General features: G+C 38.6%; 1 protein-coding gene across 1 annotated transcript; it reads left to right on the top strand.

Moving 5' to 3' along the window:
- The first annotated feature begins 15482 nt into the window (after nucleotides 1-15482).
- LOC103696319 (small ribosomal subunit biogenesis GTPase RsgA 1, mitochondrial) lies at nucleotides 15483-21210 on the top strand. Its single transcript, XM_008777905.3, has 5 exons — nucleotides 15483-16289; nucleotides 18730-18951; nucleotides 19351-19545; nucleotides 19721-19914; nucleotides 20841-21210. The coding sequence occupies exons 1-5, from the start codon at nucleotides 15603-15605 to the stop codon at nucleotides 21007-21009; spliced, it is 1467 nt and encodes a 488-aa protein (XP_008776127.2). The 5' UTR covers nucleotides 15483-15602; the 3' UTR covers nucleotides 21010-21210.
- The last annotated feature ends 2106 nt before the right edge of the window (nucleotides 21211-23316 follow it).

The raw sequence follows: 23316 nt of genomic DNA, 5'->3' as shown, positions 1-23316 counted from the left end.
TTTCTTATATTTTGTTTTGGTTATTGTACACACCATAACGATTTCTTCTTCTTCTTCTTCTTCTTTTTTGAAGAAACCCACCATAACAAATTGGTGAGCATTGGCTCGCCGGCCACAGCACAGATCATGAGATTGAAAATCGGATTTGTGGATGGATTTGGATCCGTTTCTTAGCCGATGGAAATATATAATAGAAAAAGTTGGAACTTCTGATTTATAAAAAAAATATTTATTTTATAATATACTCATAAATATATTGTGATAACTTGTTTTAATTATGCTTTAAAGATGTTTAGACTAACATGTTTATTACAACTAAAAATATATTTAACTTCATGTGCAATAATTTTCTTTATTTTTGGTGGCAAATATTGAAAATAATTTTCTTTGTTTGATGTGAGCTTTTATTTGGCAAAATTTCCAGTAAAAATAATAATTAGAAATGGCAAATGATTATTGTCATGGAATATATTAAATTCTGTTGCTATGCTTGAGATATTGGAGGAAAACAAGGAGGAAATGTAAGACATAAATCTTTATCATGTAAAATCTTTATGTGATTTTGAAAACTGAACAACTATATCTTTCCCCGGTTGTTAGGATCTGATGTTAGGCTCCTATTGCCGAAGCAGAAGGCCGCATCGACAGAGTAGGAGGCGGACGACCTCCTTCAGAGCAAGCAAAGCCCTTCCTCCTCATAATTTATTTTTTGTAGATCTAGCTTAGCGATTAAATCAAAACGAAAAGGAAGAAAATGAAGAAGAAAAGGAAGAAGAAGAGGAAAAAAAATGCTTACCGGTGGTTGATCCGCAATCGCCGGCTGCGGGATGCCGAGGCGGCCGCGGACCGCCGGCCACGGGCGCAGGTCGTGAGCCGCCGGCGCAGCCCCGAGCACAGCCACGGGCATGATTGTGGGCACGGCCGGGGGCGCTACAGGCTGGCCGTCGGGCGCCGTTGGTCGCTGCCCGTTCCTTCCGAGCCTCCTGAGCCGCTCTCCCTTCGCGGGAGAAGAATGAGGGAAGGAGGAAAAAAAAAGAAGAGGGGAAGCTTGGGGAAGGAAGAAGAAGGGAGAAGAGAAGAAAAAGAAGAAAAGAAAAAGAAAAGAAAGAAAAAAAAGGAAAAAGAAGAAAAGAGAAGAAGACAAAAATGCAGAAATAAATAATAAATAAATAAATAATGAATCAAGATTATAATTAAATATAACTAAAATAAAATAATAATTAGCTCTGTAACTGGACTTGGGCCGAGTCAAAGAAAAAGGATATTTGGGCTACGGGCCTGATTGTAACCCATTATTTAAGTTACTGGGCCTGAATAGAAATAAGCCCAGTGATTAAATCAAGCCAAAGGCCTGTTTCAGAAATTAATTAAGTTCTGGGCTTGAATGCAAATGGGCCTAGTAACTGAATCAGACCAGAGGTCTGATCCAGAATTGAATAAACTTTGGGCCTAAATGTTAATGAACCTAGACCTAAAGTAGAAAACTGACTAGACCAGAATCAGAAATTGGGTCAGGCCTGAACCAGAGATTGGGTCAGGCCTGAACCAGGAATTGATTAGACCTGAATCAAAAATTTGATTAGACCTGAACCAGAAATTGGGTCAGACCTGAATCAGGAATTGAATAGACCTGAATTAGAAATTTAACTAGACCTGAATCAGAACCAGAGATTAGGTTAGACCTGAATCAGAAATTTATTAGACTTGAATCATTAATTTGACTAGACCTGAACCAGAAATTTGGGTCAAACATGAATCAGAAAATTGGTTAGACCTGAATTAGGAATTTGAATAGACCTGAACCAGAAATTTGAGTCAGATCTGAGCCGGAAAATTGGTTAGACCTGAATCAGAAATTTGACTAGACTTAAACTAGAAATTGAAATTGAACCAGAAATTGAAATTGAACCAGGTTGGGAATCCGGAAATGAAATTGAATCCTATGGATGGGCTATAAATGGGTTAATTAAGAAAAGAGTATAAATAAATAGAAGTTGAACATACAAGTAACATGTAATTTGATGATATCGCTAAGTATTGGAGAATTATCATCTAAACCTACGATTTGGTGAGCAAATTGCTGTGAGTAACTCTGTCACAATCTTATTGATTTCAAATTATTGTTTGTAAGTATAAAATAGAGAAATATATGTGTTATAATGTTATTTCTCAAAAGTAGGATCAAGCATATGATTGCATGTGATTCAGAAATTTGATCAAATTGCATCCTGCATGAATATATGATTGAGTATGAATTATGGTTATGATAAGTTGCATGGAAATAATATTTGTGGCATGATCATGAATTTTATGCATAACGATGTCACTTATCATTTTTCAACCTATTTATGAAGGTATGATTTATGAAAAAGATTAATGATTTATCAACTCTCGGATAGCTATGCCCGCCTCTAGAAATAGAGGCCAGTCGACATCCTGGAGTTAGCATCCAATAAATATGGCCCTCTGCCAACAGGTTAAAGTTGGTAACAAATATGAATGAGTTATAAAACTCGTCGACTACGAATAACAAGCCCTATCACGGGATTATAGTGACCATAGCAGCACATTTGTCTGAGAGCATGTTTTATAAAGTATGGATAGATGACAACATCGTTATATGACTTGCATTATTATGATTATGAACTTTCATGGATGGAACATGCATTGCTTTATGACCTAATTTATGTATATTATCTATAAAATGCGTTATTTTGCTATAACTGTTAGCTTCTTAACCACTGCATTGGCATAATTATGCTTGATCTAATAAGATAGTACTTGGTTACTTACTGAGCCATGTAGCTCATGTCATTTTATTTATCTTTTTCTTACGGATGACTAAGACTACTAGGAGCAGGGAGCTTGCTGTTATTTAGGATTGGGGTAAATGAAATTAATATGTAATATTCAAATTTTAAAAGCTCTGTACTGCTCCATATTAAAGAAATATGGATGACATTTTATAAATAAGATTTGTTCACTATTGATATGAATTCTTAGAGCGGCTTCGTGTTATTGTGAGCAAAAGTTTGCAATAGCATGGCCATGTCATGGTTCGGATTTAGGGCATGACATTCAAAGCCCAAATTCAGGGCGTGACAATCTAGAATAACAACAAATAGTTGCCACAATATTATATAGTTATCATGTCAATTTTTCAAACCATTACTGTAATATAAGGTACCATTGTAATAAAAATATTTACTAACAGTCATGAATAACTTCTACCATGTTGTACACCTTTGGCGACAATTTCTAAAACAATTGTTGTATGGCACCATCTTTTGTAATGGTTGCAAGGCACCATCGTCACGTAAAAAAAATTTAGTAGATTCATAAATAACTGTTACAACATTATAGACTTTTTATGATAATTTTTAAATTGTTAGTATAGAATATAATTTTTTGTAGTGATTATAATTTCACTATATAAATACTTTTAGTAATAGTCCTGAAAAACTACTGCACCATTATATAACTTTTGTGATATTCTTAAAACTATTACTAGAGAGTATTTATAGTAACAAATTTTGGTGATTGTTACTAAAATTCCATGGTTATAGACTTTCTTTGTTATAGTGAAGCTATGTTTGTTATAGGATGAGGGCATAGCAATGCAAGAGGATGACTTGATGAATTGTCGATTGTATCTAGCCAACTTTAGGAAGCCATACACCTTGGATACGTTAGTGGATCGATCCTCCTCAACCACTACCTCTACTTTTTTTTGCTTCCCATGCTTTTCTTGCCCCTCTCAATATCCAAAAGTATCATCAATGAATACCACTGTAAACTGATTTAAGAAGGGTTTGGATATCCTATTCATTAAATCTATATAAGCTACCGGAGCACTCGTCAACCCAAAATATCTAGTGGTAGCCTCAGCGAAGGTCAAATATATCATGAATTTTTGGCAAGGGGCACTTATTCTGTATTTTTACTTCATTAAGTCTCGATAATCAATAAAGAGCCAAAACTTTCATCCTTCTTTCCTAAACAATAAGGGAGCGCCATAAGGAGAAACATTGGATCTGATAATATCTTCGTCCAACAGCTCCTTCTCCTTCAATTAGCTAGAGCCATTTTGTATGGGATCTTAGAAATGAGACAAGTGTTTGCAGCCAAATTAATAGAGAACTCGATCTCCCTATCAGAAGGTAATGCTGGAAAATCCTTTGAAAAAATATCAAAAAATTCCCTGACAATAAGAATGTCCTTCAACTCCAACTCTATATGCTAAGTATTTTCTAATCCCACTAAATTGAATAGAAAATTCCAACCATGTCAAACTCTCCTCTTAGATTTCCAAATTATGTCCGCTGGCCCCCTTCTTGATTTATTTTATGAGATTGACCCCTATTATCACTAGTCTTTGGCACCCAAGTGCAGTATATGTGCAAGTGAAATAAATAGATTGCCATGAGTCTACATCGTTGAAAAATAGAAAAAAATGTGAGCACCTTTAAGTAGGGGAGTGGAAGAGGGGTGGAGTAGAACTCAGATGAAGATAGATCACCAGCTGATCTATCAACACCAAGTACTTCAAAAGCCACCAGTCTATTCATACTAAAGTTTTCTCGTGCCTCGGTGCTGGCAGCTTGCTATTTAACCAACCCTATGGTATGAAGGCCAAAGTCAAGGCTTCAAAGCGGACTCTGAGCTCGTAGGACTATATTTTCTTTTTAAACAGGGGTGGAAGGGATGGTTGATGTGAGAGCCAGCCCACATACAGTGGGCTAATGGGCCAAGCCCAACGTGGCCGGCCCATCTGGAGACCTAGAGGTGCTGATCGCCAGCTGAGGCGGTTACAACCGCCTGACACCACTCTCCTCTCTTCCGACCCAGGGTAAACCCTCATGGATTCCTCAGTGAGGGACTCAATAGACTACCCTCTTACTACCCCTCACTCTCCCCTCCTGCTACAAAGAACTGGATCGGGAGCGGCGACGCCGGAAGACCGTCACCGAATCACCAGAAGAAACATCACAGTGCCGTTCTGGAGCTAGGTTAGTCTTGATCTCTTCTCCCTTGTATCATTCATACTTCATTCAAGTAGGATCCAATCTAGCCATGAGATAAAAAAAAACGGAGGTAGAGGGAAATAAAACAAATGAGAAATGGAAGAAAAGAAGGGAGGGGGAAGACTTAACCTGTGGTGTGCTGAGCCGACGTTGGCATGATCGGCCACAGTCGTGACCACGGCTGATGACAGCCGAAGACCGTCCTCCTCCCGATCATCTCCTTCACATTTTTAGTCGGACCCTAACCTAGCACTCCATGGATTCGGCCTTAATACATCCTTAAACCTTCCTCTCACCCTTCCTCTCAGTAGGCGGACTTAAGCTCCATTTCTCCCACTATGGAAGAAGGGGAAGAGGAGAGGTCAAGAATGGAGAGAAGAGGAAGTCCGGTGATGGTGGTCCTAGATTTGGTAGTCGGAGACTTCGAAGAGGGAGGATCGGGGCGACCTAGGCCTTTGTTCCTCTCGGAGGTGCCCGAGCCGCCATCTTCCCCATCGGAGATGGAGGAGAGGAGTGGCCAACCGGGTCGTGGCTGCCGCCGGCCGGACCACGGCCGCCGCAGGCGTCGCTGGTCGGCCGCAGCGCCGCCGGCTTCGGGTCGGCCTCCTCCCAAGCGTCCCACGAGCCTCCTCGCTTCATGTGAGAAGAGGAGAAGAGGGGAAGGAGATTGGGACAGGAAGAAGAAAGAAGGAGAAGAAGGTTCGGGAAGGGAGGAGAAGAGAAGAAAAAGAAAGAAAAGAAAAAGAAGAAAAGAAAAGAAAAGAAAAGAAAAGAAAAAAAAGGAAGGAAAAGAAAAGAAGAAAGAAAAATAAAATAAAAATTACTGTGGGCTGAATTGAGCTTGATTTCGGGTTGGGCTTCAAATAAATCTAGCTTAAGGAGCCTAAGACCGGACTAGGCCCTAGTCTGAGCCCAATAATCTTAAACCCAGTAATTGGTTCAGACTTGAACCAGTATGCAATTGACCCAGACCTGAACCAGAATTTGGGTCAGATCTGAACCAGTATGCAATTGACCCAGACCTGAACCAGAAATTGGGTCAGATCTGAACCAGTATGCAATTGACCCAGACCTGAATCAGAAATTAGGTCACATCTGAACCAGTATGCAATTGACCCAGACCTGAACCAGAAATGGGGTCAGATCTAAACCAGTATGCAACTGACTTAGACCTGAACCAGAATTGGGTCAGATATGAACCTGTATGTAATTGACCCAGACCTGAACCAGAAATTGGGTCAGATCTAAACCAGTATGCAATTGACTCAGACTTGAACCAGAAATTGGGTTAGATCTGAACCAGTATGCAATTGACCCAGACCTGAACCAGAAATGGAATCAAATCCGAACCAGAAAGTAGATTAGATCAGAACCAGAAATTTAATTAGGCCATGGGCCTGAACCAGAAATTGAATTAGGCTATGACCCGAAAATGAAATTGAGTCCTATAGATGGGCTATAAATGATTTTAAGATTATAAATAAATAGAAATTAAATATGCAAGTGACATGTAATTTAATGATCTTGTTAGGTATTGGAGAATTGGCATTTGGTGAGCAAATTAAGGTAAATAACCTGTCTTAATCTTATTATAGATTATGTATCACGTTTTATATGATGAAAAAGTATTATTTATGGAATTGGAATTGTGTATATGAACTGTGGAAGATGTAAGTAACCCTGATATAATCTTATGTTTTATCAAATACTTGTGACTATTTGATTATGAAATTGTATATGGTTATTTATATTTTCACAAAATTAGGATCAAGCATGTGTTAGCAAATGATTGCATGATTTTAGATAAATAGCATCCATCATGATTATTATATTATTTACACATGATTATAATGATGTAAAAAGATGCATGGAAAGAAAAATAAAGTTTCAGCATGATCATGAATTTTATTCAGCATGATGCCATTATTCACTTTCCAATGTATCTATGAGAAAAGATTTATGAAAAGCATGATATGTTTCAAAGAACTCTCAGATTGCTATGTACGACCCCTGCCAGTGGGTAACAGTAACTAGGCATATGACCCTAGCCAATGGGAAAAAAATAACTTAGCTTTATGACCCCCGCCAGTGGGTAATAGTAACTGAAAGATGACCCTGCAGTGGTAAAGGCCTTGCCGTGGAAATAAGAGTGGCCATAGCTACACTACCATCTGAGAGTATGAATTTCAAAGTATGGAATAATGGCAAAAGTTTTATGATGCAAAAATGGCAAAAGTTTTATGATGCATAAATGGCAAAAGTTTTACGATGCATAAATGGCAAAAGTTTTACGATGCATAAATGGCAAAAGTTTTATGATGCATAAATGGCAAAAGTATTATGATGCATAAATGGCAAAAGTTTTACGATGCATAAATGGCAAAAGTTTTACGATGCATAAATGGCAAAAGTTTTATGATGCATAATCATACTTATGAAGTTGCATGAATGGACTTGCATAGTTTTATGACTGGTTGGATTATATGAAATGTTTACTTTATTACAAGCACAGATTTCAAAGCATGAATAATAACAGTACAGGTTTCAAAGCATGAATAATGATAAGTACGGCTTTCAAAGCAAGAATAATGATGAGTACGGATTTCAAAGTATGAAATAAAGACAAAAGGTTTACGTCTAGTTTGATTATAGAAGATGCTTTCTTTATTACAACCGTTAGTTTCTTAAAATAATGCACTAGTATGAAAAACATTATGCTTGATCTGATAAGATGATGCATGGTTACTTACTGAGCTTTATAGCTCACACCCATTTATTTATGTTCTTACAGATGAATAGGAGATGCTAGGAACAAGGAGTGTGACATGCTTCAGGATTATGGGAAAAGTAGAACATTAAATGCTGATATTTTTAGAAGCTATATATCAATTCTTAATGATGAAACATTTGATTACATTCATTGAATGAAATTGTTCATAATTGATAATTTGAAGTTTTAAAGTGGCTGCGTGTTATTGCGAGCTAAGATTTGCAATAGCACGGTCGTGTCATGATCCGAATTCGGGGCGTGACATTAAGTGGTATCAGAGCAATAATTTTAACCATGATTAAAAACTTTAAGACTAATCATGGAAATGGGTAGTTAAGTTAGCTTTCACATAATTGGAATAACAATAATAATATTAAAAAATAAGAAAAAAAGTAATAATAAAATAATAATTTTGGGTTATATTGTCTTAGGTGACAATGAGCAATAAAAAGAAGAAATGTAGGGCTAATACAAGCCATTCTAGAGACGTGATTGTGACAGAAAAACTATCAAAGCTTAGGTTAAGATCGCATAGGATTGTGACAAAATTAGAATCAAAGAATAAGTTTAAGATCACTAGGGTTTGCAACCAAAATGTATCATAGCTTAAGGTTATGATCACTTGGGACATGACAAAAGTAGTAAAATTACATTCAGTGCTTAAGTGAAAGATCACTAAGCATTTTAAGTACCGGGTTTGGTATTCGATGAGTACGAAAGTACTGGATAAGATGTTTTTGATCATGATGAGAGATGTTTGACCTAAGATAAGTGTAGGAAGGTTAACTATGGCATAGCAGTTATACTATGTTCGGATATTGTATAAATGACTCGAAAGTTTAAAATTGATATAAATTTGGATGTGATTATTAGAGTGTGATTTGTACATGGATTGGTCATAGAATTGGAATGAGTCAAGAAGGATTTTATTTTATATAGTATTATAAAGGATTGTTCTTCAAGGTTAAATCCGTATGTGGATTATAATTGGTATTGGCATACTTGGATATTGCAAATAGTTGTATTCTATTGGTGGATTAAATTCTTAAGTGCATATTGATTGGGGAATTCTAGTTATTTGAATGCCCATGTTTGGATTGGGATATTAGCTCTTTTTCATAATTATTGGACATTATTGGGTGTGTTAGTTAACCTCAAGTCTAGGTTCATGATTTGACAAAGGATCTTTGATATTGAGTGGAGACTTGGATTTTGGAGATACTTGTTAAAATCGGAATGCTCGCTAACTGGGCTCGTAACCAAAGTGTGAATAAGCTATGTTGGGAGTCCTTTCGGTGGATATTTTAGGTTATGATTAATTGGATTTTGACCAAAATTTAGTGAAAGAGAATTGATCATGGAATATTGTCATGTAATATAATTATTTGTTTATTAGTTAATTTGGAAGTTCATTTTGATATGGGGGTATATTGTAATATTACTTCTAGCTTGAAGTTAATCATTTTGTGACAAGTTAGGATCTCTTCATAAGAAATTGTTTAAGATTTAAGCTATGAAAGATTTTTATGATACCTAATTAAATACTCTTCGAGGTTTGAACATGTTTGTGGAGTATGAATGAAACTCTTATGTTGAAGAAAAATATGTTGAGTTATTGCAAATAGGCTTATTTACTTATTGAAGAATTGATTTTATTGTATTCATCTTGGTGGAATTATTAATAATTTTAATTATTGTATTTGAATCCAAATAATAGATTTTATTCATATCTATCGTAGACTATGTGATGTATATAAAATTTCAATTGAAAGTTTGGGTTTATAAGTTGATCTAAGGTCTCTTATCAATAGCGTTGAGGTTGTGGTTGAAACTTAAATTGCATGAAGAATTTGAATTTTTTTTTTTTTAGACTTAGATGGTTATGATGGAAGATCTTTGAGGTTTGACTCATTTGTGTTGAATTAAAGTCTTGTAGTTTGGTCGAGCATTAAGAAAATTTTTCTAGTTAATTTTAGTTATAAGAGTTTGACTTGGAATCGACCAGTTGAATTGATAAGAGAATTAAGATTCAACACATTTTGGAATTATAGTAACTAGCCCATATGATGATTTTGAATGGATCAATTGACTTGAGAGGTAATCTAGACTAGATGTGTTCGTGGTAAATTGGGGGACAAGAATCAACGATTCCATATTTTTTTTGGTTGTACTTGGAAAATTGTAAATATGGATCTCTTAGTTCATAATACAAGTAGTATTTTGATCAAAAGTTATTAGTGAATCCAAGAATTTTAGTGTTTTAAATCAGAGAGTGCAGCGGAAACATGGTAGAATGTTAGATAAACGACTAAGTAACTTCATTTGTTTAAGAATTAAGATATATAAATTTTGAGGACGAAATTTTATTTTAAGGAGGGAAGAATGTGAGAACCAGCCCACATAGTGGGCTAATGGGCCAAGCCCAACATGGCTGGCCCATCTGGAGACCTAGAGACGCTGATCGCCAGCTGAGGCGGTTACAACCACCTGACACCACTCTCCCCTCTTCCGACCCAGAGCTATAAACCCTCATGGATTCCTCAGTGAGGGACTCAATAGACTACCCTCTCATTACCCCTCACTCTCCCCTCATGCTACAAAGAACTGGATCGGGAGCGGCGACGCCGGAAGATGAGGTATCTCCAGCTCAACACCGTCGCTGAATCCCCGGAAGAAACATCACAGTGCCGTTCTGGAGCTAGGTTAGTCTTGATCTCTTCTCCCTTGTATCCTTCATACTTCATTCAAGTAGGATCCAATCTAGCCATGAGATAAAAAAACGGAGGTAGAGGGAAATAAAACAAATGAGAAATGGAAGAAAAGAAGGGAGGGGGAAGACTTAACCTGTGGTGTGCTGAGCCAGCGTTGGCATGATCGGCCACAGTCGTGACCACGGCTGATGACAGCCAAAGACCGTCCTCCTCCCGATCATCTCCTTCACATTTTTAGTCGGACCCTAACCTAGCACTCCATGGATCCGGCCTTAATACATCCTTAAACCTTCCTCTCACCCTTCCTCTCAGTAGGCGGACTTAAGCTCCATTTCTCCCACTAAGGAAGAAGGGGAAGAGGAGAGGTCAAGAATGGAGAGAAGAGGAAGTCCGGTGATGGTGGTCCTAGATTTGGTAGTCGGAGACTTCGAAGAGGGAGGATCGGGGCGACCTGAGGCCTTTGTTCCTCTGGAGGTAACCGAGCCTCCATCTTCCCCACCGGAGATGGAGGAGAGGAGTGGCCAGCCGAGTCGTGGCTGCCGCCGGCCGGACCACGGCCGCCGCAGGCGTCGCTGGTCGGCCGCAGCGCCGCCGGCTTCGGGTCGGCCTCCTCCCGAGCATCCCACGAGCGTCCTCGCTTCATGTGAGAAGAGGAGAAGAGGGGAAGGAGATTGGGACGGGAAGAAGAAGAAGGAGAAGAAGGTTCGGGAAGGGAGGAGAAGAGAAGAAAAAGATAGAAAAAGAGAAAGAAAAGAAAAAGAAGAAAAGAAAAGAAAAGAAAAGAAAAGAAAAAAAAGGAAGGAAAAGAAAAGAAGAAAGAAAAATAAAATAAAAATTACTGTGGGCTGAATTGAGCTTGATTTCGGGTTGGGCTTCAAATAAATCTGGCTTAAGGAGCTCGAGACCGGGCTAGGCCCTGGTCTGAGCCCAATAATCTTAAACCCAGTAATTGGGTCAGACTTGAACCAGTATGCAATTGACCCAGATCTGAACCAGAATTTGGGTCAGATCTGAACCAGTATGCAATTGACCCAGACTTGAACCAGAAATTGGGTCAGATCTGAACCAGTATGCAATTGACCCAGACCTGAATCAGAAATTGGGTCAGATCTGAACCAGTATGCAATTGACCCAGACCTGAACCAGAAATGGGGTTAGATCTGAACCAGTATGCAACTGACCCAGACCTGAACTAGAAATAGGTCAGATCTGAACCTGTATGTAATTGACCCAGACCTGAACCAGAAATTGGGTCAGATCTGAACCAGTATGCAATTGACTCAGACTTGAACCAGAAATTGGGTCAGATCTGAACCAATATGCAATTGACCCAGACCTGAACCAGAAATGGAATCAAATCCGAACCAGGAAGTAGATTAGACCAGAACCAGAAATTTAATTGGGCCCTGGGCCTCAACCAGAAATTGAATTAGGCTATGACCCGAAAATGAAATTAAGTCCTATAGATGGGCTGTAAATGATTTTAAGATTATAAATAAATAGAAATTAAATGTGCAAGTGACATGTAATTTAATCATCTTGTTAGGTATTGGAGAATTGATATTTCGTGAGCAAATTAAGATAAATAACCTGTCTTAATCTTATTATGGATCATGTATCATGTTTTATATGATGAAAAAGTATTATTTATGGAATTGGAATTGTGTATATGAATTGTGGAAGATGTAAGTAACCCTGATATAATCTTATGTTTTATCAAATACTTGTGACTATTTGATTATGAAATTGTATATGATTATTTATATTTTCACAAAATTAGGATCAAGCATGTGTTAGCAAATGATTGCATGATTTTAGATAAATAACATCCATCATGATTATTATATTATTTACACATGATTATAATAATGTAAAAAGATGCATGGAAAGAAAAATAAAGTTTTCAGCATGATCATGAATTTTATTCAGCATGATGCCATTATTCACTTTCCAATGTATCTATGAGAAAAGATTTATGAAAAGCATGATATGTTTTAAAGAACTCTCAGATTGCTATGTACGACCCCCACCAGTGGGTAACAGTAACTAGGCATACGACCCCAGCCAGTAGAAAAAATAACTTGGCTTTACGACCCCCGCCAGTGGGTAATAGTAACTGGAAGATGACCCTGCAGTGGTAAAGGCCTTGCCGTGGGAATAAGAGCGGCCATAGCTACACTACCATCTGAGAGTATAAAGTTAAAAGTATGGAATAATGGCAAAAGTTTTATGATGCATAAATGGCAAAAGTTTTACGATGCATAAATGGCAAAAGTTTTATGATGCATAAATGGCAAAAGTTTCACGATGCATAAATGGCAAAAGTTTTATGATGCATAAATAGCAAAAGTTTTATGATGCATAAATGGCAAAAGTTTTATGATGCATAATCATACTTATGAAGTTGCATGAATGGACTTGCATAGTTTTATGACTGGTTGGATTATATGAAATGTTTACTTTATTACAAGCACAGATTTCAAAGCGTGAATAATAAGAGTACAGATTTCAAAGCATGAATAATGATAAGTATGGCTTTCAAAGCAAGAATAATGACGAGTACGGATTTCAAAGCATGAAATAAAGACAAAAGGTTTACGTCTGGTTTGATTATAGAAGATGCTTTCTTTATTACAACCGTTAGTTTCTTAAAATAATGCACTAGTATGAAAAATATTATGCTTGATCTGATAAGATTATGCATGGTTACTTACTGAGCTTTATAGCTCACACCCATTTATTTATGTTCTTACAGATGAATAGGAGATGCTAGGAACAAGGAGCGTGACATGCTTCAGGATTATGGGAAAAGTAGAACATTAAATGCTGATATTTTTAGAAGCTATGTATCAATTCTTAATGATGAAACATTTGATTACATTTATTGAATGAAATTGTTCATAATTGATTTGAAGTTTTAAAGTGGCTGCGTGTTATTGTGGGCTAAGATTTGCAATAGCACGGCCGTGTCATGATCCGAATTCGGGGCATGACAGTTGAGACCTTGCAATATCGAACATCATTCCTTAAGTAGCAAAAAGTGATAGCATCAATGTTCCATGACCTTTTTTAATTTTGTTAAGGCGGCATATTTATATGACCCTAGAGTAAATACAACTATTTGTATCAGCATACAACACGATGAAATGGGGTTGATTAGACCAAATCTTCGATAATGAAATCCGGATGACTGGCCACATATGAGGTCATGTAGTTTGTAGCTCTGTTTGTCTCTCCGTAAATATTAGTGATATTAGGACTCATTTGATTTGCCAGAAAAATTCTCTTATTGGAATATTTTTTTCTGAAAAGTTGATAATTAGATATATGATACTTGGAAAAGTGGTTTTGTATGTTTGGTTGACCATAGAGTTGTGGCATATTTTAGAATGGCTTATGTTTGATTAAGATTTATGTTCTTAAAAAGTTTTGTAAAATGCATGTTATATCTTTATAAAGAGAAAAATTTTACCTTGTTTTATCTAAAAGCTTAAGTGCATTTTTAGAAAAAAATTACCCTAATTTTGAGCTAATGAAAATTAATTTTTTCTTTCATATAAGTTCTTACATATTATAAAATATAGAATCTTATTATCATAGAAAAATTATTTTTCATTTCTTCCCTTCTTTTTTTTGATAGGTCAAGTAGAATCTTATTATTTTAGTATGAATACGTCCAAAAAATTAAAAAAAAAGAAGCAGAGGGTGTGTGGTAGTCTTAGTAGCTCTCCTAGAGGACACCACTAGAGTGTTGGATAACAAAAAAGGCGATCCAATCAGTGGCCCTATTCATTTTCCGGTATGCATGAGTGGCCCGAAGGGCACCAAAGTTCATCGTCAATCTACTGATCTCCTGCAGTAACGGGTGTCCATCGCAAGCCCTATACTAGCTCTGAATCCACTCAATTACTATAGCCAAATCTACTTCAAGATGAATACAGTCCGCTCCCAAGACGCATCTCGCATAGATTATGCCTTTCCAAGCAGCTGTAGCTCTATTTCAGGAACCGAGATATCATAAGTATGCTGTCCTCTGACTGCAACGAGTCTAGAATCAGTCCCTAATCACGAATCTAGCTCCACCCCTGCTACCGCCATTAGTCCCACTATTATCAAAATTTATTTTGAGAAAGCTCGGGGATGGAGACTCCTGGGAGATATAGATCATTCGGATCCCTGCAAAAGCTTAATGAAAGTTCCAAATATCTCTTGCAATCCCAAATGCAACACAAGGATGAGGTTGGACGATCCGACACATGGAGTAAAGTCCTATTAACTATAGTCCTCAGATGTTGCCTTTTGTTCTCAAAGAAACGAATATTGGAGTCCAACCTTATATAGTAGGCCACATAAATAGGATCTGACCTTCTATAATAATACAATAGCAGAGTTCCTCGTAGACCCCTTTAGAGAGCTAGGAAGAACCGGGGTCACGGACTATCTGAAGCTTTAAACGAATATTTGAGCTAAGGAAGTCATCCTTCCGGGATCGTATGACTCTTCCATGTTCAAGAAAGCTCCCCATCCGTGGGACCCACCGGTTAACTCTCCGGGCTCTATGTCACTTTTGTTTTGTTTTGTTTTTGTTTTTGTTTTGTTTTTTTTTTTGTTTTTTGTGATCATCTCTTCATCCTTGAGACTTTAACCTCGCCACCAAGATGGTAGCCTAGTGGTACTGGACAGAAATTCTAACCTTAAGGTCCCAAGTTCGAATCTGCGGCGACGATTAAATTGTGGACCGGAGCTCACTACTTTGGCCACTGCTTGGACTTGAGGTATAGGAAAACACGGCCATTTCTGCCCGCATCGAATATTCTTCTGGCGGGGCGGAAGCCCAGTGGAGGCTGCTACGCGGGGTGGGCTTGTCCCTTCCTCCCTCCTACCCCTTTTTTATTAGCGAAAAAAGAAGAAGAAGAAGAATAAGAAGAAGGGGAAGGAGGAGGAAGACTTTAACCTCCATTTTTAACCAGAAAGCTGTCTGCGTAAACCGATAAAATGATCAACCATCCGGCCCCCATTTGGTAACCACCACACTCTCCACAGTCTCCCTCCACTCCCCTCCGGCGACCTCACAACCCTAACACTAGCTAACCTCCGATGCCGCCCTTCTCTTCCGCCGCCCTCCTCCGCCTCCGCCCCTTCCCCTCCCTCCACCCGCCGCCAGCCGCCGGGCAGTTCCTCCGCCGACTTCCCCCCTTCCGCGCCCTCTCCGTCTCCCTCTCCGCCCGCGAGGCTCCCCGCAAGCCCGCCCCCGACAAGAACTTCCTGAAGGCCAAGGACGCCGTCAAGGACCTCCCCCCCGGCGCCGCCTCCTCCCTCTCGCCCGGCCTCGACTCAGGCGACCACCGGAAGCTCCTTCCCAATCAGGCCGTCGGCCTCGTCGCTGCCGCCCAGGCCAATTTCATGCGGGTCATCGTGGAGTCCGCCGGCGGGCCGCCGGAAAACCCTAGCTTCGTCGTCTCTGATTCGAGGATCGGGAAGGAGTTGCTCTGCGTCGTTAGGGCTTTGCTGAAGAAGATCAAGAGGATGGTTTTAGTCGGGGATAAGGTTCTTGTTGGTTCCGTTGATTGGACTGATAGAAGGGGGATGATCGAGGACGTGTTTAAGAGGAATACCGAGATCTTGGACCCTCCTGTCGCTAATGTGGATCATCTGTTGGTGCTGTTCTCGATGGACCAGCCGAAGCTGGAGCCGTTCACTCTGACTAGGTTCTTGGTCGAGGCCGAATCCACTGGAATCCCTCTCACGTTGGTGCTGAACAAGTCCGAGCTCGTCGGCAAAGAGGTTTGATCATTATCTTGCTTTCTTTCTTGCTTTCTTGACGTGCGCAATTATCAGTTTCTTGCATCACCTATCTGCCCTTAAACAGAAGAATTTATCTTGAGTGCAAGATGGACAAATTATTTGACTGGCAATAGGTTAATTGAGTTAGACATTGTATAATAGTTACTTTTCTGCAAGATAGAACCTCAAGAAGTATGAAGTCATATTGAATGCATGAAGTTCACCTAGAGAAGTCCATGAGCACAATAAACTGAAAAATACAAGCTTAACATGATAATGTTATACCAAAAGGGATGAAGCAAAGAGTAGCGGGGTGAAAGAGTAGAGATCTGATTATAAACAGAAATTACAGGAAAATAACACCAGAAAAGTGCAGAAGAAAATTTGTATCTATGTGGATAATGAATAGGGATGTATCGAGATGGCAAAAGGTTTGGAGAATAAATTTGAATGAAAAAAGGGAAGATAATCATACCTTTTTTATGGAGGGTGGTTGCTGTACTTACGCTATGAATGGCGATGAAAGAAGGAGCTGGAAAAGGGGGTATGAAACATTTCTTCCTTGATCACAGATATACAAAAACAGTAGAAAAGGGTTTAAAAAAAAAAGATAAAGAGATGATCGAGTATGACAGATGAGACGAAAGGTCGTTCCTTTAGGTCCATGTGCCATGCCAAATAGAGTTTCCCTAGAAGTAGGGGACTTAATAGAAAAGTGGAGATAGAGGAGGCACATGTCAGTAGTGGAGAGGTTTGATCTGAGCCCTAGAGTTCACTTGATCATCCATTGGAATGCATAATATCTCCTTAGACATTTGTTGGTCTAAAACTTACATATGGCATACCCCCTTTGACATCCTTTTGTCTAAGCACTAAGACATGGGTCTCTACTTGATTTCATCGAAATATAACCTACCTTTAGTGGTTGTTTATTTGACTGACCGAAGTAGCATGTGTTTATAATGCAATAACTTTAGTGGGAATCATACAGCTCACAACAGTCCCAAGGAACCAATCGTCATCTCAACTCAAGACAAAACTTAGTATAAGATTGAATAAAAATCAGTCTGTGGGGCTCATATGATCCATCCATAAGTGATGCATGGATCAGCATGTTTTCATGATACAAGAAGCCAGGTTTGGTTCATTAGTGTGCACTCTATGTCCCAAGCCAATCCTTATAAAGATACGAACACTGGATATTCTCTAGGAACACGTCTTGGATGCCAAGCCAAATGATGTTCAACCTTTGTGTCCTTAATGTACCCTAATTGGTTATAGTCGTCATGGTTTTTATTAAAGTTTCTGTATTAAGTCTAGTTATTCAAGCTTATGGGCTTTTGCTTTGGAATATATTGAGCAATATAATATATCGAGCAATTAGGCTCTTATCATATCGCCTTTTGCAGTTGAGCCGTTATTGGCTAATGCCTTTGTGTTTGCATCTTTTGTAACCAAAGGAGGCTGAACTGCTTACCCACTATTTGCAATTAGATAACTAAGATTTCCTACAGTGCACCTTTCAAACCTTCATGGGTTTCTGTCTCAGAACTTTTTGAGGTTATCAGTGGATCACGTTGCTTGGACTATTGTGGAGCCTCTAAGACCTCCAGGGCTTTATACCAGCTATTTGAAATTAGATGCTTATGTTACTAGAATTTTTTCGTCTCAGGAATTTTAGAGTCACCTGCAATATGTAGCCCTTGTAATAGATCTTTGCCATAACAGAGGTTTGTTTATGGTTCTTTACAAGAGCCAAGTACCTAGCAGATTTGTTGAAGAATCTATATCTCTACATGGTGGTTACTTGTTTGCTTGATGTTGCTGCAAGATTGCCTGGTTATTCCATGATGCTGCCGCAAGATTGCCTGGTTACTCCACAATGCTAACATGCAGCACAAGAAAAGTAATCATTTTTTTTTGCCAATGAAGCATGCAAAGTACAGAGTACACCTCAGATATTGTATACTAACTGTTGATTAGCTCATTACTAAGAGCTTGTTAGTTTGAAAGGCTTGGGTTCATTGCCCATAGCTTGATTTTTGAGGCATGTGAAACTGAAGCACAAATGCGACATGCCTTGGTAGGAACAGTGCATAGAACTAGGATCTCTGGGAAACAAGGGCATCTCCATGAGGTGTAAATGATTAATATGTCAAAAAGCTATCTTAAAACTTGCAAATGTTGGAGCTTATTTTTTTCTTGATTAAGTCTTACAAAGGTGTTAAGATGTAATTCAATTGCACTCTATCACATAATATACAAATCAACATGGTTTTTATCCTATGTAGTTGCACCAGGCCTGCAGCACCAATACAGAAGAAAGATGCAGTATAGAGAAATGATTCTATTTAGATATAAGAAGTAGATTGTTTGTTCTCTGATTGCATATCTTTATTATCTTCTATATGTTAATTTTGCAATTTTTTGATGAATGCAGACCATATCTTCTTGGAATGAAAGGCTTCACGGCTGGGGTTACAAACCACTATTTTGTAGTGTTGATTGCAGATCTGGAATATCTGCTCTTGAAGACATCTTAAAGGGACAAACAACTGTGATTGTTGGTCCAAGTGGCGTTGGGAAGTCCAGTCTTATTAATTCCTTGAGAAGCAGTCAGAGCATTTCTAATGAGGAAGAAATAAATAATCTGCTTGAGCATGTATGTACACTCCAATTTTTTCTTTTCCTCTTTTATTACTGCAAATGGTCTCTTTTCTGAAATTTTATTCTTGGTTAAACATTCTGTAGAATTCTGAAATGATGGTTCTTGTTTGTATGACATACCGCATAGGTTTCATGAAGTGTTAACAGTATTGTGTTGTGCTCTGGAAATGAGAATTCTGTAATGTTTTTTGTTTTACTCGTGAAGTGTTCTAATATTCTCATATCAATTAGGCAATGGGATTTGTTCTTCTATGCTTATTTGATTTTTATATTTCTACACAAAAAATTATCAGTTAAGGGAAGTCTAGTTATTAACTTTGCATACTATAACATTATTTGCTTAAACTTTGATTGTTGTTATGAACATGAAATTCTTGTTTTTATAACTTGTCAGGATGAAAGCAGCAAGTGGTTTGGAGAGCAGCGAGTTGGCACTGTCTCTAAAAGAAGTGGCAGAGGAAAGCACACAACCCGACATGTTTCTTTACTTCCGCTATCTGCTGGAGGTTTTCTTGCTGATACTCCTGGTTTTAACCAGCCTAGCCTGCTGAAAGTAACAAAGAGAACTCTTGCAGAGACATTTCCAGAGGTTTAATTTGTACTATTACATATCATATTCTTCTATGTTTTCTTTAGTTGTTTTTTTTGCTTTTGGTTTTGTATGTAACCTTATGCCTCAATTTTATGTTGCAATCTGTCCAGACTTCAGAATTTACTAGTGATTTCATATTGGCTAACTCTCTTGCGTTCATTAATCCCTTCAGATCAGGCAGATGCTCCAAGCTAGTGAACCTGAAAAATGCTCATTTAATGACTGCTTACACCTTGGTGAACCTGGATGTGTTGTAACGGGAGACTGGGAAAGATATCCATACTATTTGCAATTGCTTGATGAGATCAAAATCAGGGAGGAGTTTCAGTTACGGACATTTGGAACAAAGAGAGAAGGTGATGTGAGGTAAGTTTCGAACAACAATCTGTATGATCCAGCATGATGAGCATTGACTATTAGATGACTTATTAGGTTAGGATTATTTTCACTTCAGTTTAGCATTCTGGCTGTTGCTTATGATGGTAGGATATAAAGTTGAATACCATTACGGATCTTGGTTTAAGAGTTGAACTAGCTTCTATTTTGTATGAGATGTATAGCATCTGCATTCTACATCTGCCAACACATTGAAACCACAAGTATGCAAGCAACAATGCACGCTTGTCTCATCTTGCATTTTTAGGTATATGACACTTTGGGGAAATTGAATTTATTGTCCTTCCTAGTTGTTATCTGCATGCCAATGATTACTGATAGTTCATTACCTCATTGTCCCATATCATTGATCTGGTTTATCTTGTAACTAGTCATTTGCCAGAATATTACTCTAACTTGAAAGTTGTTGATTCTTCTATCCATTCAATGTGCATTGACTTATTGGCAATTGATAACTGCAGGCAATACATAAAGAAGAAACGATGCTTGTGGTCATCGATCATTTGAGTGCTTGGATTATTACCCATTCATCAGTTAAAATAAGATATCTGATTGGATAATGGGTTTAATATCTGCCACATCTTAATTCTCTCGTATATACTTAGTCACCTGTTATTGTTCATCATATCATTTTAATAGTCCAAAGGAGTCAAACCTTTGCCAGTAGTTACTGGTGAAACTAATTGATAGATACTATGCCATGTAATGTTTGTTAGTTGAAGACTTCTTTGTTAGAAGCATTCCTGGTGGATCATCCCCTCTCCAGGAGGTAGCGATCTGCTGTTCAAAAGGAATGGCTGGTGTACAAACTAATATATGTCAATGTATGCTATAAATTGTAGCAGGTCCGCACTGAAATCAAGAAATTATTAAAATATCTGTGCCAACTTTTGCAGGTACAAGGTGGGTGACTTGGGCACTAAACAAGCAGAGCCGCGACTTGAACTTAAAAAACACAGAAGGGTATCACGGAAGCGTCTGAATCAGTCGATCCTGGATGAACTTAATGAACTTGATGATCTTGATGAGGGCTCCTGGACAGATATTGAAGAAGGTGCTAGGTGAAGCTGGCTTAAGGATGATCTCTACCTGACAACCAACATCACACCTACTGCAATGAAGAAATCATAATGACACTGTGAATACTCGAGTTTATGCACCTGCTCTTCTGTAAATTTTCTTTTGTACAGCATACAATTAGACGAATGTCAGTAACTTGTCTTCTCAGCATAAAGGAAAATTTGCATTTTGGCAGAAATTAGCTTATTTTTCTCTCTGCCGTAGTTCTTTCACCTGTATCGGTTACTTAACCGTAAGATGGTGCAGACTGCAGAGAAATCCCTCATTATTGTTGGTTTCCAGCAGACTGCAGAGAAATCCCTCGTTATCGTTGCAAATGCTCGGGGGATATGTCTTGAATTAAGCTTGCCCTGAAAAATGATTGCCTGAATAAATGGCTCAGGTAATCTTACCTTGTCTCAAAGGGTTACTGCTGTTGAGCTCAAATTGCTAGGTGGCTCCTCTGCTCAGTGACTGCTGGGCAGTGACTATGTGATCACTTTTTGGGTAAGCAGAACAAGTTTTTCAGTTGGTGGTTGATGCACCACAGAATTGTTTTAACATGATTCTTAGACTGTTTAATGAAATCTATTAATTGAATTATGATAAGCAGCAACTTATGGACTGGATATCTGAAGTCCAAAACCCTCCAACTAAGCTCGACTCCCCGGTGAAGTTTCTGCTCGTATGGGGCCATGCCATGCAATTAACCTCTTCCAGGTTGGAAGTTAAAAAGTTACATTTGAATTGGTTTGGGCCAAACAATTCAAATGCACCTCAAATGTGCACGACATCTAGATGCAGGCTAGTTGTCGTATCTCATATTTGGCACATTGCATGAAACACCAACTGTAAATAGGAAGCAACTTTTAATGCACAGGACTAGTTCAATTACAACCAACAGCCAGATGCTGCAGCCTTGGTCGTACATAATCCATTCCTAAATTAACTATATGAGAAAGAAGCAGTCAATGCAATGAATAGATGAAGAGAGCTGTTTGGCAAATGGCAAGAAAGTGCATTTCTCCTGCGGAGGAATAATAATCTCAAAATAAATAGGTTAAGTATTTTTATAGTGCTTATATAGTCTGAGCCCATCTATCTAAATGTCCAAATTTTTAGACAGAATCGTAACAAGATATCAAAGCCCGCCCATCCTTGTAAATTCTTAAAAAACAAATATAATTAATAAAAAATTATTGAAGCAAGCAAGCTTTTTATGTGCATGGTACATGGTAAATACCAGTAAGACTAAATTTTAAGGAATCAGGAAAATTTGTCTAGAATTTGTTTAAAAAATTTATAGCAAGTCATCTTATAAATGATAATGTTTGTTGGATATAACTTCTTTTTTTCTTAGGTACAGCTGGATATAACTTCTTCATTCTTTATTCTTTAGCTTTACTTGTCTTCCCTCCCCCTAAACCCATCCCCAAGCTTCCCATCCTCCCATTCCTTTTGGCTGACCTAATGGCTTCCAATCAGCTCCACGGCACGCCCTTTCGCCCTAGCAAGCTAGACTACCAAACGCCTGCTAGCAAGAACAATGCGGAAGATTTTAGGTCAAGCTTGATTGCAAAGGCTATGGTGGTGGAGTGCAATAATCCAAGAGGTGACGGTTGCTGTGGCTGATCCGCTCAACCGAAGAGGCGAAGAAGAAGCAGAGACTAAAGTCGGTTGGCTCTGCCGGCTTTAGCCCAAAACGGCCCATTCTAAGCCGAATCTCACAGGAGTGTAATTGTTGTTCATACCATTTCTTCTCCATTCTTTAGACAAGGCTCCCTGGAAAAAGGTCTGTGTATCCTATCAAGGAGTGGCTAGGGTTCGAACTGCAGATGGCCGTGCTTGCTTCAAGTTCCTAAGAAGTTGAAACTCTATGGAGAAGCTACGAACGTACAGAAAGAAAAAATATACTATAGTGTAGAAAAACCATAGTTTTTTTCATTGATTGTTTGGTGTTGCCGTCAAAATCCAAGCTTCAGACTTGGAGAGGTCGGACAAGCTCCAAGCTAAAAGAAGTTAGCTGGTGAGAGTGCTTGCCTGTGGCTGTACTCGAATAAAGAAGCTTGCCTCTGGTGCTTCGTCAAGAGGCGGTTCGAGCGAGTTGTACTGTCTACCAGATCTGGTTGATCAGGAATATTCGTACATTCGGCGAACGGCGTATGTCGTCGAGACTTGTGGTGGAGAGTGCCCGCATTCAAGCAATAGAGCTGTGTCACACCATCCCTATTGGAGGGACTTTAAATAGCTCGGGACATCTGGGGTTCCCACTCTGCTTCGGCAGCATTTTATACGATGTTTTTCACTTGAGAG

This window comes from Phoenix dactylifera, chromosome 10 (genome assembly GCF_009389715.1).
Source record: "Phoenix dactylifera cultivar Barhee BC4 chromosome 10, palm_55x_up_171113_PBpolish2nd_filt_p, whole genome shotgun sequence".
Taxonomy (NCBI): Eukaryota; Viridiplantae; Streptophyta; class Magnoliopsida; order Arecales; family Arecaceae; genus Phoenix; species Phoenix dactylifera.
This window is presented reverse-complemented; position numbering and strand designations above follow the sequence as displayed.